Below are 13,004 nucleotides of genomic sequence, written 5' to 3'. Positions count from 1 at the left end.
AAAATCATGACGGTAACGCAGCGTGCTTACGGGAAAGTAGCAGTAATCTAATTACTTTTTTTGCAATAGTGATCCCTTACATTACTTGTTAGTTGAAAAAGTAATCAGATTACAGTAAGCCGATCCTTGTAACTACACAGCACTTTAGCTGTTACTTGTAACTAGGGCTGCCACGATTAGTCGACTAGTCACAATTATGTCGACTATCAAAATCGTCGACGACTGATTTAAGTTTGAAGCTTTGTAAGATCCTGAAAAACGCAGGAATAAGTAGCAGGATTTAAGAGTGTAATAACGGACTGAAACAGAAGATGGCAGCACTGCATGTACAAGGATACCAGCTGCCGTTAAACCCCGAAGAAGAAGAAGCAGCGTCCCAGAATTCATAGCGCAGCTTCCAACAATGGTGGCAGCTAGTTAGTTTTAATATTGCTCTTATTATTCTTTCTGCGTCACAAAATAAACATTTAACATATTTTCAGGCGAGAATGTAGCTGTGTAAACCTCAAATATCTGCTCAGTTTATCAGGACACCGCATATTTTCAAAAGCGCTCCGACGTTTTCGGAGACGTCTGTTACCCACTAGCTCGATAGCTAGCCGGGGGCTAGGCTCACTAGAGCCGGTGAGAACACCGGACTCCCGGCAAATCGTTTTCAAACCCACCGCCGTCTTTCGCTACTCAGGTTAAACATGACATATGAGTCACTTAGATAACTTAAAATGTTATTGTTTGGCTTTTTTTAGTATTTTATTTGTTCCTGAGTAAATCGGTTTGGCTGAGATTAAAGTTATAGTTTTTACACAGCTGAATAAACGTCAAGCAGACAGCTGATTATCAGAAGTGTGAGATGCTGGAGAATATACTCCGTTGTCCTGTTATATTTTAGATAGCAATGAGTTTATTAAACTTCACCGAAACAATCTGCAAATTTCATTAAAATTTAATAAACTATCATCTTGTCTTTATTTTTAGTTAGCACAGACCTTAAACAGTTAAAGCTGTAAGCTAATGATAGTTATATAAGAGCAGATGCTGCTGGTGCAATAAGCTGTACGTTTTACCTCCAATGGATGATGATCTGATTAGTCGACTAATCGCAAAAATAATCAGTGACTAGTTGACTATCAAAATAATCGTTTGTGGCAGCCCTACTTGTAACGCGTTACTGCCCATCTCTGCCTGTGATTAAGTTGAACTTTTGCTGGCACTGAAACCTCAGTGTTCACACACATTTGCCTCCATCCTGGATAACTCCTGCGCACATGTCAGTGTAAAGGTAATATCTGAAAATGAAACTTTGCCATGATGTTGGGAACAAACGTAATAAAAACTGTTCTTTTCAAGCAGCTGGTGCACACAAAGGTTACAGAGTTTCTCCATCACTGTGCATGTGCATTTCGAGATTCATTTACGCGCTAATTAAAGATGAATTTCTTTATATTTTACTATATGGTAGTAATATTAGTAAAACGCATGACACCGACAGATCTAAATATTGTTAGGCTGTGGAGGTTTGTGTGAACAGAGTGGTCTGTATTATTATTTGGGTCCAACCCTGCTTTGGTGCTTTGATCAGCTCTAATCCCCGTCATATTAAACACATTCACATATGGAGAGCATGCTTGTAGGGTTACCATGATATGCAACACAGAACTGTGGAACAACACAGAAATGTTCCGTGTAAGTTAGCAGATACACACTTCAGAAAAAGCACTGCAGCCTGAAACTCCAGAGAAATATGTATTATTTTATTTGATTGAGACACCTTTGCACCACATTGATTTAATTAAAGATTTATTGAACTAGATTATTATTTGCCACAATAACAACTGAGTTATGCAGTTTGGCTAAAGTCCTGTGTAGTTAGTGCCGTGTGAATCACAGTGATTACAACTCAGCCGGAGGAGGGAGGAAGAACATGTGAACCAAAAGTCAGGTCAACGGTTTTATAGTTGAGAAAAATTAGACATGAGGCCAGGGCGAGCCAATAGAAAACAAAGAAGCATTTCATAATTTAATGAGAACCCTATTACAAAAATATGTTTAACACTGGAGAGCAAAGTTGCTGTTGACACATTTTACTGTGAGGCTAAAGCAAATGTTAACTTGTTGGTGGAGGAAAGGTTAGATTGCTTCTTCCAAGTAACAAGTTTGAGATGAAACAAGCACAGTAAACTCTGCATGCCCATTTGAAAGAGAACTCGCTCAGGCAATAAAATCATTTCTGTTCAGTTTTCAGCATTTGTAAATTTTGCACTCACTTTCCTTGGACGTCTTCGTGGGCCGACCTGAAACCCTTTCATATAAATATGAGTCCATTTTGCTGCTCTGTCCTGTACGATGGATTATTAAACAGAACAGTGATTCAACCTGATGAAAGCTTCTACATTTAATGTTCTAAACACACCAACGGTCTGGTGGGTGTTTCTGCTCTGTCAGACAGGAAGTGATGCCTTCTCTTCTGCTTTGTTTGGATTCAATAAAAGGAAAAAATCAGTCCTGACCAAGGAAACATGCATTACCTTTATGGCTGGTAGAAAGAAAAAGAGTGAAGGAAGAGGACAGATTAAAGAGATTTTGACAATAAGAATAGAAATGTGAAGAACAATGTGTGACATGACAACAATCAAAAATGATTTAAGGGTTAGACTGTTTTTATTTCTTAGAATACACAGAGACAAAAAAAAACAGAAAAGGAAAAACAACCTCAGAAACAAAAAGGACTTAAAATGACACAAAACAACAAAGATGTGAAAACAACCACAGACACAGTGATCACAAAATGTCCACAAAGAGACAAAAAAAAATGCAAAACCACTTGAAACTGATGTAAAACAAACGCAAAGACAAAGACAGGGACCTGAAAAAGACACAAAAAAGTCAGACATCAAACAACCACACACTGACCAAAGTTAGCTGCCAAATAAAGACATGCAGATGGATGAAATAATGTGATAAGAAGTTAAAATGAGTGAAACAATTACAAAAAAAGATGAGTACAAACATAAGCTCAAAAAGCAAATGCAAAACAGATGAGCAAAAGAAAACTACCAGATTTAGTCTCAGAATGACCCACACACCAAAATGAGACAAAAATTGACCAAAAAAAGACAAAAAAGGACGTCATAGACAAACAAAAAGACCACAATGATGTACAAAACACATAAAAAGCCATAAAGAAACACAAAACTAGACACAGAAGATACACAAAAACAAACACAACGGTATGCAAAATGAGGCAAGATGCATTTATGGAAACACAGAGCCGCAAACCACATGGTAGGATGATTAGTGGGGTTTTGTGGGGTTTTTCCGTCTGCGCTGCTCTTCTGGACGGAGTCACGAATCCAGTCACGATTTTATTCAATCTAAAGACGATGTCACTTTGACTGAAGGATGACATAAAGGACAATGACGAGCTCCATTCAAAAGAAATGTGTCACATAGTTGCTCTGATGAGCAAATCCTGCATAGTCCACAATCCTAAAGCCTCTCACAGGAAGGGACTGGAAGCCACCTCCAGGTCCCTGCTGCAGAGTTCAGCCCGGTGCCAATGCTGGCTCCGTGCATGTTAAAGATCTGTGACCACGGCCCATCAGCAAAGTTTGTTTTCTGGCATAATAAATAGAAGCGACAGGATTTCCCTTTTGTCTGAGTTGCTTTCTCAGGAGGATCTCTTACTGTTCAAACACTCACAGACACCATCAGATAACCAACATTTATTAATCTGCTTTGTTTTCAGAAGACTTTGGAAATCGCTGGAGGACGAGGAACCAGCGGAGCCAATTACGCTGGTTTATGTGTCGGTATGAAACGCACCCAGACCTCGGAGAGCTCGAGCGTCGAGTCCAGTCACTCCTCTTCTTTCCACTCTTCTCTCGCCATCTTTCCCTTCTGAGGTTTTCATCATGTTTTATTTACACGTCCGACCAAAAGAATCCTATACACAGGAAATGCTTGTGATTGTGAGTTCCTCTCCTCAAATGTGGGCAAGTTTATTTATTTCAAGCAAACATTCCTGATTTGCACAGCGCTAGCCTCAAACAGTGCAGCTTTTTCAGCGGAGTGTGAGTCTGAGCGGCGGGCCTATATTTAGACATGGCTGCTCTGTGTTTGTAATGATGCTGTCAGCACAGCGCTCTGATTTCCTGCAGGTGTCATTCTACAACAAGTCGCTCACAGACCCTCGTTTGGGACTTTCAGCACCATCAGACCTTAAAAGGCTTCTCATTAGCTATTTATGACTCCCGGTCCAGAGCAAACGCAGGGTTGTTATTCAGCTGTTAGCATTAGCGGTGAAACCAGGAAACACAAGCTGTGTCTGTACGTTAAACTCGTCACTTCTTCCAGGTAAGCTGAGCCCTGCTGAGAAGTAAATCCAGAAAATACGGCCTCTGTCACCGCCGTGACGTTCCTTGCACCCACGCCACGCGCAGCTGTTGTAGGTAGAAGTTATCAGCTAATGCTAGCAAGCTTGGTTATCAAGCTACGATCATAAACTGTTTGGGGGCAACACGCGGACACAAATACCTGCACCTCACAGCAAGTCATTTTATTTGTCAGATAATTCAGTAAAATGGTCCAAAAGGCTCCGGCAGCACAAACACCTTCAGGACATTCAGTTCAGTGACTCGATGTAGTTTTTAATCCAGGCTGTAAATGTCTTTATTTCTGCTGTAAACATGAACATGTTACACGGGAGTTGCCTCATTTTTGAGGAGACGGCCTCAAGTGGACATTCGAGGAACTGCAGTCTTTGGCACTTACATGACCTTGTTGCTCCTGCAGGTATGAAGCCAGTGACTACGGTCAGTGCACAGTGAAGAAGACTTATGAGGTGATATTTCACAATAATTCTAACCTTATTTTAAATCTTAGATGTTTGCACGTGAGGTGTTTTATTTTTTAAAGGCGGGAATGCTAAATACACTTTGTTTCAGTCTAACATGGATAAAATCAGGCTGCAAGGATGAGAGATACTTGTGAGAAGTTTGAAATACAAGAAGTCTCTTTGTCTCCATAATTTAAAACGCTTCAGCAATAAATGACACTTTTGTTTCAAAAGCTGTAAATTTTCAAGTGAATAGCAACCTTATAAAAACGAGTGCGTCAGCCACACGTCACCCAGCAGACAGGAAGCAGGACAAATGCTGCGTCCAGCTTAGTCACTGTCGTACCACCTCTGAGTGCGCTACGGACTGAAGCGTTTAGAAAATCAAGCAGGTTGCATTTTAATAACCGATTGCAATCATGGCAGAAATGTGTTCGTTTCCAAACACTTTCCAGGATGTGTTATATTAGAAACCCCCCCCCCCCTCCCCCCAACCACACACACACCAGAAAACGCCCTTCATTTTCTGTCATTAAAAAAAAAATACAGATCAAAGTTATTATGTTACAAATTGCAGGATTGCAAAGGACTGATGTCCTTATTATCTCCACAGAGGGGTGGAGATAACAGGGCTGATTCTTCTTCTATAAGTTTACTCAAAAAGTTCTTGATGCATTTGAACATCTGAAGCTGCTTTTGGAGAAATGTAGAAGTGATTAACTTTTGTTGTTGATCCAGATCCAGATTTAATTATTTTTGGAAGAATTCCTCCATTGAGAGAGCGCTCAAAATTTCTTGAATTGAAAGAAGAGAAAGTGGAAGAAATCATTTTGATATTCCTGAGGAAACAGTCACACTCCAGCCCGGATCTGTCTGGATGCAAGGAGGGAATTTACAGCCTGATGCAGACTGCTCCAGCTTGTGTATTAATGGAGCAAACAGACATAAGATAGATTGCAACAAATGATGATAATTGTTTTGTATAAATATAGAATTAAATAAACATGAGGCTGTGTGTTACATAATTCTATATGAACACATGAGCATGAATAAAATAGCTGGAGTGTGTTGAGCTGTTAGTTATGTGAATGCTTCAGCGTGTCGTTGCGTTTACCTGCATGGAATCACAGCTGCTGGTTTGGAGAGGAGTCATAAGTATTTTACACTTTTATGATTTAGTATTAATATTTCAGCTTTATGGTGAGAATTTGTTTTGTTCATTTGCCTTTCGTGCTGTTTGAAGTTTTAGCTTTAACTCTTAATGTAATAATATAAATGAGAAAAAGGTACCAGAATTAAAAAATACAAAAAGTTTAAACATGAGAAAATTATTATATAGGATTATTACTGTTTTTGTTGTTTGGTTCCTTTGAGATTTAGATTTTTTTATTATTATTTACTGTGATTTTTACAAACTCATTCTTGATGTGGAAACAGTTGAACCAAAAAACGTGTTTCTAAATGTTGTTTGCAGGTGACCTCAGACATGGTTAAAGGCCCAAGGAAAGCTGATAAATGGACGTTGAGTTTAGGTCATGGTCAGCGCTGCAAACAATAAAAACATGCCGTTTCTTTTTGTAGTCCTAGATTTGGTGAATTTGACAGCTGCAGCTGAAACTCTGGATTATGTGAACTTCAGTAAAACAAAGATTTTCCCCATTTTCACTGACGGATGGTTCCTGGTTTTCTGGGTGTTGATTAAAACACACTTTGAAACACAAACTTAAACAAATAAGCTCAGCAGAAAATAAAGCACTTAAGGTCTATGTATTTAACCTAAACTGTGCTAATATATCATCATCATTAGGCTGAAATGATAAGTAAACTGTGGACTTTTGGGGGCGCCTGGGGGACCTGGTGTTGCCACCTTGCACAGGGTGTACCATATGACTGATTGCACTGATTTAAGCAGGTATTTAGGAGAACACCTTCACACACAGATCTGTGTGGCTGTGCCAAATATATCCACACGTACAGTATGTATAAATACTGGTAAATTACTTTAAGCTTCACCTTCACAAGGTCACCATCCAGCCTGGACTGCTCTATAATCAAACCCTTTGTGGGCAAAAGCTGAAACCGCTGGTTCCAAACATAAAATGATCTAAATGCTTCAGACTCTGGATGAATGCTGGATGTGGAAGAAACTATATGGATGTGTCTCTTACTGATCATAATCATGATCTACAATTGTTTTCTGTGCTCGGCACTGTTCATATGAATGCTTCCTCCTCCACCTGGAAGCCTTTTGATTCCTTTTATCACATCGCACTGCATTTCATTGCGGTCGATAATCTTTTCTCACCGTATGAAATGCAAAGGTGGGCCGGTCCTCCTCAACAAATACCAGGGAGCAGCACAGCATGATGTTTATTTATAAAGCTGCCCTCCAAAAACTGCCCGGCTGCCTCTGCTCTCTCATTCCACTGAAATAAAGCACCATCACCGCACATTCTTACTGCCGCTCAACTTGGAAAAACATGATTTAAATACTTTGCTGTGTTCACAAATATGAAGTTACATTCTCTGATTTCCCCAGAACATTTTCATGTTTTTTTATTAATTGAATTTTTATGAATTCTGTAAATGCACAATGTATCTCTCTGTTCTCAAACGGTACATGTTTTTGATTTCAATGAAACTTTGTTATAATTTTTTAGATAAGCATCAACTTTTAATAATGGAATGTCTGTCTGTCCTTAAACTACAAGGCAGTGTCCAGTTTTTCAGTTCTGTTGCTGCTGATGTTTCCGTTGGTGAAAGCCCTGATATGGGTTTTATTTCATTTTTTAAACTCATAAACTTTAATGAAAATGAACAAAACCAAACACGTCGTCTCATTTTTCTTAAAACAACGGGGGGGGGGAAACAAAGGTGCAGTTTTCCAGCAGTGTTTCTATTTATTCTTTCGTACCACAATTTAAAATAAATCACGTCAACATTTTTGGCTAAATTTTATTTTGCAGTAAAATAAATGTTCAAATCCAGAGCAGAGTGGAAAATAATAATAGGTTTTGGTTACATCATTACTGAGTACTAAACTTCATATTGTACGGCATCTTCAGGCCCAGTCACGACAATTAAAATTCTTTTTTAAATTACGCACTGTTCTTGCTTTATGGGGTTTCACCATCATGAGTAAAGTGTAGCATATGAGAATATCCGTAAATATTTACATGGCAGGGACGACATCCTTTTATTGTACTGAGCATTATGTTTTGTGCAGCCATAATTTCTGAGGAGCAACAGATTTGGGAGGAAAAAACTGAATATAATCACAAACCTGAAAATGACGCATGCGTAAAGATGAAGATAAAAGTCTTCTTGACGCTCTTTGTTCATTTTTGTCCGAACTTTAAAGTAGATGATGGCAGAGATCTTGTTTCGTGTCTCTGCGTGTAAAGCTAAACACAGACTTTACACTTTTACGCGTTTGGTGCGTAAAACGCACGAAAGTCTGCCGGTCATTTAAAATGCAGCACTTTGTCAGGGTAGGACAGCGACAAGTAAGAGCAGAAAGGGAATCCCATCTGATACAACTGATGCTGACGCGCGCCGAGGACCACGGACGCGCTGAAAGCCGGATTTTGGCCCTGTGCGCATGTCTCGGCCGGCAGGCCGAGGATGCTGCCTCGTAATTCGTCCTCGCTCTTCGCTAAAATACTGTCTATGCTGAAACCTTTGGATTTGTCCCTGCTCAGTGTGTTCCCCTTCGGCCTGTCTGGCGCAGGTACGGCCAAGTTTGTGTTTCCTGCGCAGCTGACGGTGCAGAGAGGACCTCTTTCTCTTTGGCTGAACGCAGACTTCCTCTCCTCTGATTTCGGGTCAAGGGTCTCGTCTGGGAGATGAGCGTCGTCCGTCCACAGCGCAGCGCGTTTCGGCGCGGAGCACGGCTCGGGCTGTGGGGCGTGAAGCTCCCTGCCGGCGGCCTGACTGCTGTGTTGGTTGGGGGGCACTTTAAGTCTCTGCGTGGAGGGGCTCTGCGGCTGTTCCGCGTGATTCAACTCGCCAAGAATATGTTTCCTGTCTGCGGGCGTCCTCGCCTCCTCCTCCTCATCCCTCGCGGGTGCTTCTGTTACCCTCGAGCCAGCTTGATGTTTCGGGGAGGTCTGAGGGTCCCTGGGTTGCCCGGGGGCCTTGGTGCGCTTGTGCCCGGTGGCCTTGGAGTCCAGAGCCTCCTGCTGACACTTCGCCTTCCTCTTCCTCCGGCGGTAGTTGCCGTTTTCAAACATATCCAGACACTTGGTGTCCAACGTCCAGTAGCTGCCTTTGCCCGGCCGGCCCTTCTCCCGGGGCACCTTGATGAAGCAGTCGTTCAGGGACAAGTTGTGACGGATCGAGTTCTGCCAGCCCTGTTTGTTGTCGTGATAGAAGGGGAATCGGTCCATGATGAACTGGTAGATGCCGCTGAGCGTGGCGCGCTGCTCCGGTGCGCTCTTGATGGCCATGGCGATGAGCGCGATGTAGCTGTAGGGCGGCTTCTGCGGGGGCTCCTGGCGGGCCGGCACGAAGCTCAGGGCGGTGGGCACGACCCCGCCGCTGTCGCCTCCGTACAGGTAGATCAGCGGGGGGGCGGACAGGCTCAAAGCCGAAGATGTCACACCGAGCGACGGCAGACGGCCGTGGTAGAGAGTCATGACGGCGGGAAAGCCGCAGTGTGTCCCGGGGAAAGTTGAGCCTGCTCCCGCAGCTCCACTCCTCCACTGACTGACTCTCCAGCCTCATGAGGGCCCCAGAAAAATGTTAATAATTGTTGTACGTTTGCTGTGTTATGTTGACTTTGCACTGGGAAATAAATTGTCCATCATAAACAGTCGGTGCTGCTCTTAGCCCACCCACATTAATTAAAATTTCATTGCGCTGAAACTCCCTCATGTCCCCCTCCTCTGCCCAACAACCAATGAGGTGCCGGGTTATTCCCTCATCTGTTTATAGAATTAGTCGCTTGATAAGTCTGCCCACCCAGGTTGAATCAAGCTGTGTTTATTTGGAAAAATTTCCGGGCACCCAATACATAAACGCACTGATGTGCTGTTTGAAATATCACGTCCACCCCTGACGCTCAGAGTTGCTCACACAGAGAGAACAAGCAAACATTGCCGAGTCCTTTCTGGGAGTTGCTGTGAGTTCACTCGAATGAAAACAAAGTGTATAAAAGGGAAAATAACTTAAACAATTTCTCTTCACTCGTGTCAGACTCTCGTTTTGCTTCCAGTCCAACACAAATGACGCAGAGGGAACATTTCTGCAGCAAACTTCATTTCAAAGAATATCTGAGCGCATAAATCAGGCATGGCTGACAATATAATAATAATGATCAGCTTAACAGGAATATAAGTACTTCAGGCTGACAGCTGCTCTAAAACGATTGACTGGGTTTTGTAGGTGGTGGCGTTAAAAAAAAACAATTATATGATTAGCTCAAAATTTGCAACTTATTGCGATCAGCTAATGTTGAGATTATTTTTATTAAAACATTTCTTGATACCAAGCAGTAAGGTACAAAGACAATATTATTTTTATTTTTTTATTGATTGAAAGATGACACAAGAACATGCGGGCATGCTTACACAAACAATGCATAAACCTAGGGACCTTAATATATTACAAGATTAACTTATTACACAAATATACAAATCGCATTTCCCAAAAAGAAAAGGAACAAATTATTTTAATTTGCCTTTGTAATGTGTTCAGTTTTCAGTCCACTGTCGATTCTTCCAGTTCATGTCTGTCTTGTATAAAACCAGGGGCGATTCTAGAACCAAACTTTTAGGGGGCTCAGCCCCGGTCATATTGTCATGCATGCAGTGCCTCGCAGTTAATATAAACAGCACATGATGATTGCAAATGTAGTCAGCTTTTTTCACATTTGCAAGCTTCATTTCAACGAATCGTGACAATGTTACCATCAAAACAAGCATAATTACTTAGATCTGGGTCTAAAACTAATTCAGTATGAATAATCGCACATTTCAAAATTATACACCAGTTTTATCTCGTACCCTTTATTTACCAAACCTGAGGCAAAGACTCAATCATGCTGACCAGAGCTTTCTAAAGTAAGTTAAAGCTGCTGTTGAACATTGACAGATCACATCCTCTGACTTACTCTCACCTGCACTTGGAGCTGTAAACGAACACTGAAGCTCAATTCGACCAAAATAGGAATAAAAATCGTTAACAGACTAAAATTATGAAGTACACCAGCTCCTTGGGTGGTAACTAGTGATGTGTCAGCAAACTAATGGCCCTAAAGAAACATTATAAGAGTTTGTGAAATGACCTTTTCATTTTCTTTCTGCCACAGCAACAAAAACCTCCCCCCAAAAAGTCGTATTTATTCCTGACAAACCTGCTGTTGAAGCAGCAGCACCTGTGTGTGAGTGCACTGTAACATCATTACAGCAGCAACACCGGACATTTAAACCTGTTTTTATTGGATCCTGTCTCCAGTAGACCAGCTGCCAAAATATAATATCAGAAGACATATAAGATACATTGTTATTATTGCTACTCCTTCTATTCTATTTTAATGGGTGGTATGATCAAATGTAGGGGTGCCTGAGTGTCCCAAAAAACATCTAAACTCACCTAAGGTAAAACTAAATTTAAAGCTCCGTGTTTGGTGAAGCCGCAAAACTCCAACGCTCGATAAAGTGTTAATAGCTACAGAAGTTAGCAAAACACGATAAACATCTGGCAGGCTAAAAGATGGGCGTGGCTTCGGGATCTGACGTTATAGAATGACCAGCAGGGGGCGACCCCCACCACCACCTCCAGTGCCAACCTCCCCACGTCAAGACTTTGTTATGTTAAATAATAATTTTAAATAAATGTGATGTTGAAAGATGATTTTGTACCAATAAATAGAATAGAATTCAACTTTATTGTCATTGCACATGCACAGGTACAGGGCAACGAAATGCAGTTGGTTTTGAAACATGTTAACATATTATGAATATTTTTACAGGTATTTGATCCATGTCAGGTCGCAGAAAAGCCGGTGCCGACCCCTGGAAAGATCAATGGTGCATCTCAGGGGCAACACAGAGACAGGCATCACACTCTGACATGATCCGACACTTGTTTGTCTTTCCTGAACAACTTTGCTTTTAAACTGAACTCCTTCCTGGGAGAATGGATCTTAATTTGCTTCTGCTAACAATCGTCAACTTTAATAGCAGGAAATGAACTCGGCATATCATTCTTTTCCGTCTCTGTGTTTTTGCCACATTTTCCAAGTAACTCATGTATTTAAGAACAGCATAATAAAACTGGAAATTCTGCTTTTCGTGTGCCACTCCAATATTTTTAGTGGCCCTCATATGGCCACCCCAATGAAAAAATTCCGGAGGCGCCCCCGATTCTGTTTCACATTTCTGATTATTTAAGTTCATCACTGTATTTTCAGCCTTATCATTAATATTCTTTTTTACATTCAGGTACATGTATTTCCTTTAAAATTCTAAATTTTGTAGCTAAGTGATAATTTTAACAAGTGAGTCTCTTTTTGACGTGAAGTAAAATGTAAATTTTGTAGTTCATCTTCTGGAAATTATCATTTCAACGTGTCAGACATCCGTCATCAGTTTAAGGAGGCCGGTGTAGGAGAACCACGGCTCGCTGTTCTCAGTCATTATGAGGTCTCCTTCACACCTTCCTCTGACCTCATAGGGTTTTCCATCAAGGAAACACTGATTAGGAAAAGGATGTGGGAAGATTTTTGTATCTTCTTTTCTTATTTCATTTCTTTCTTTCTTTTGTTTTGTTTTGTTTTTGAGTATCTGACTATGACCCAAGACCCACGTGAAAGTCAGCCTTCAAAGTAAAACAGGAAGTAACCAAACGCTCACACTAAACATGAAGATAAGGGGAGGTGAACACAACGCTCAATGAAAATTTCTAATTATATAATAATGGATAAAGAGTGTATTAATTTAAAAAAATCTGAAGGGCTCAGAGAATTAAAATAGCAACGTATAATCATATAAAACAATTGTGTAAGTACTGAAATGTCTCCTACAGATGTGACCAAATCAACTCTCTGCTCTGTGGAAAAGTTCTGAATGAATATTTGTTTTCACATCGACTGCAGCTTCTTCAGGTTCTTTTCTGACCGTGTCCGTATGAAAGTGGAACAAAATGAAACCCGACTTTAATTGTCCTT

At 41.0% G+C, this 13,004-nt stretch overlaps 1 protein-coding gene and 1 long non-coding RNA gene across 2 annotated transcripts; one reads left to right on the top strand and one right to left on the bottom strand.

The window, feature by feature from the left end:
• The first annotated feature begins 247 nt into the window (after positions 1–247).
• Positions 248–7,698, top strand: LOC113025089 (uncharacterized). Its single transcript, XR_003272759.2, has 3 exons — positions 248–4,353; positions 4,792–4,840; positions 5,573–7,698. It is a non-coding gene; the product is annotated as an uncharacterized LOC113025089 (long non-coding RNA).
• A 77-nt stretch (positions 7,699–7,775) lies between these two features.
• foxl1 (forkhead box L1) lies at positions 7,776–9,718 on the bottom strand. Its single transcript, XM_026172491.2, has one exon. It carries the CDS (start codon positions 9,469–9,471, stop codon positions 8,299–8,301), a length of 1,173 nt encoding a protein of 390 aa, XP_026028276.2. The 5' UTR covers positions 9,472–9,718; the 3' UTR covers positions 7,776–8,298.
• Between the last annotated feature and the right edge of the window lie 3,286 nt (positions 9,719–13,004).

Source organism: Astatotilapia calliptera, chromosome 7, assembly GCF_964374335.1.
Source record: "Astatotilapia calliptera chromosome 7, fAstCal68.1, whole genome shotgun sequence".
NCBI classification, from domain to species: Eukaryota; Metazoa; Chordata; class Actinopteri; order Cichliformes; family Cichlidae; genus Astatotilapia; species Astatotilapia calliptera.
The sequence above is the reverse complement of the archived record's forward strand: the minus strand, read 5'-3'. Positions and strand labels throughout refer to the sequence as shown.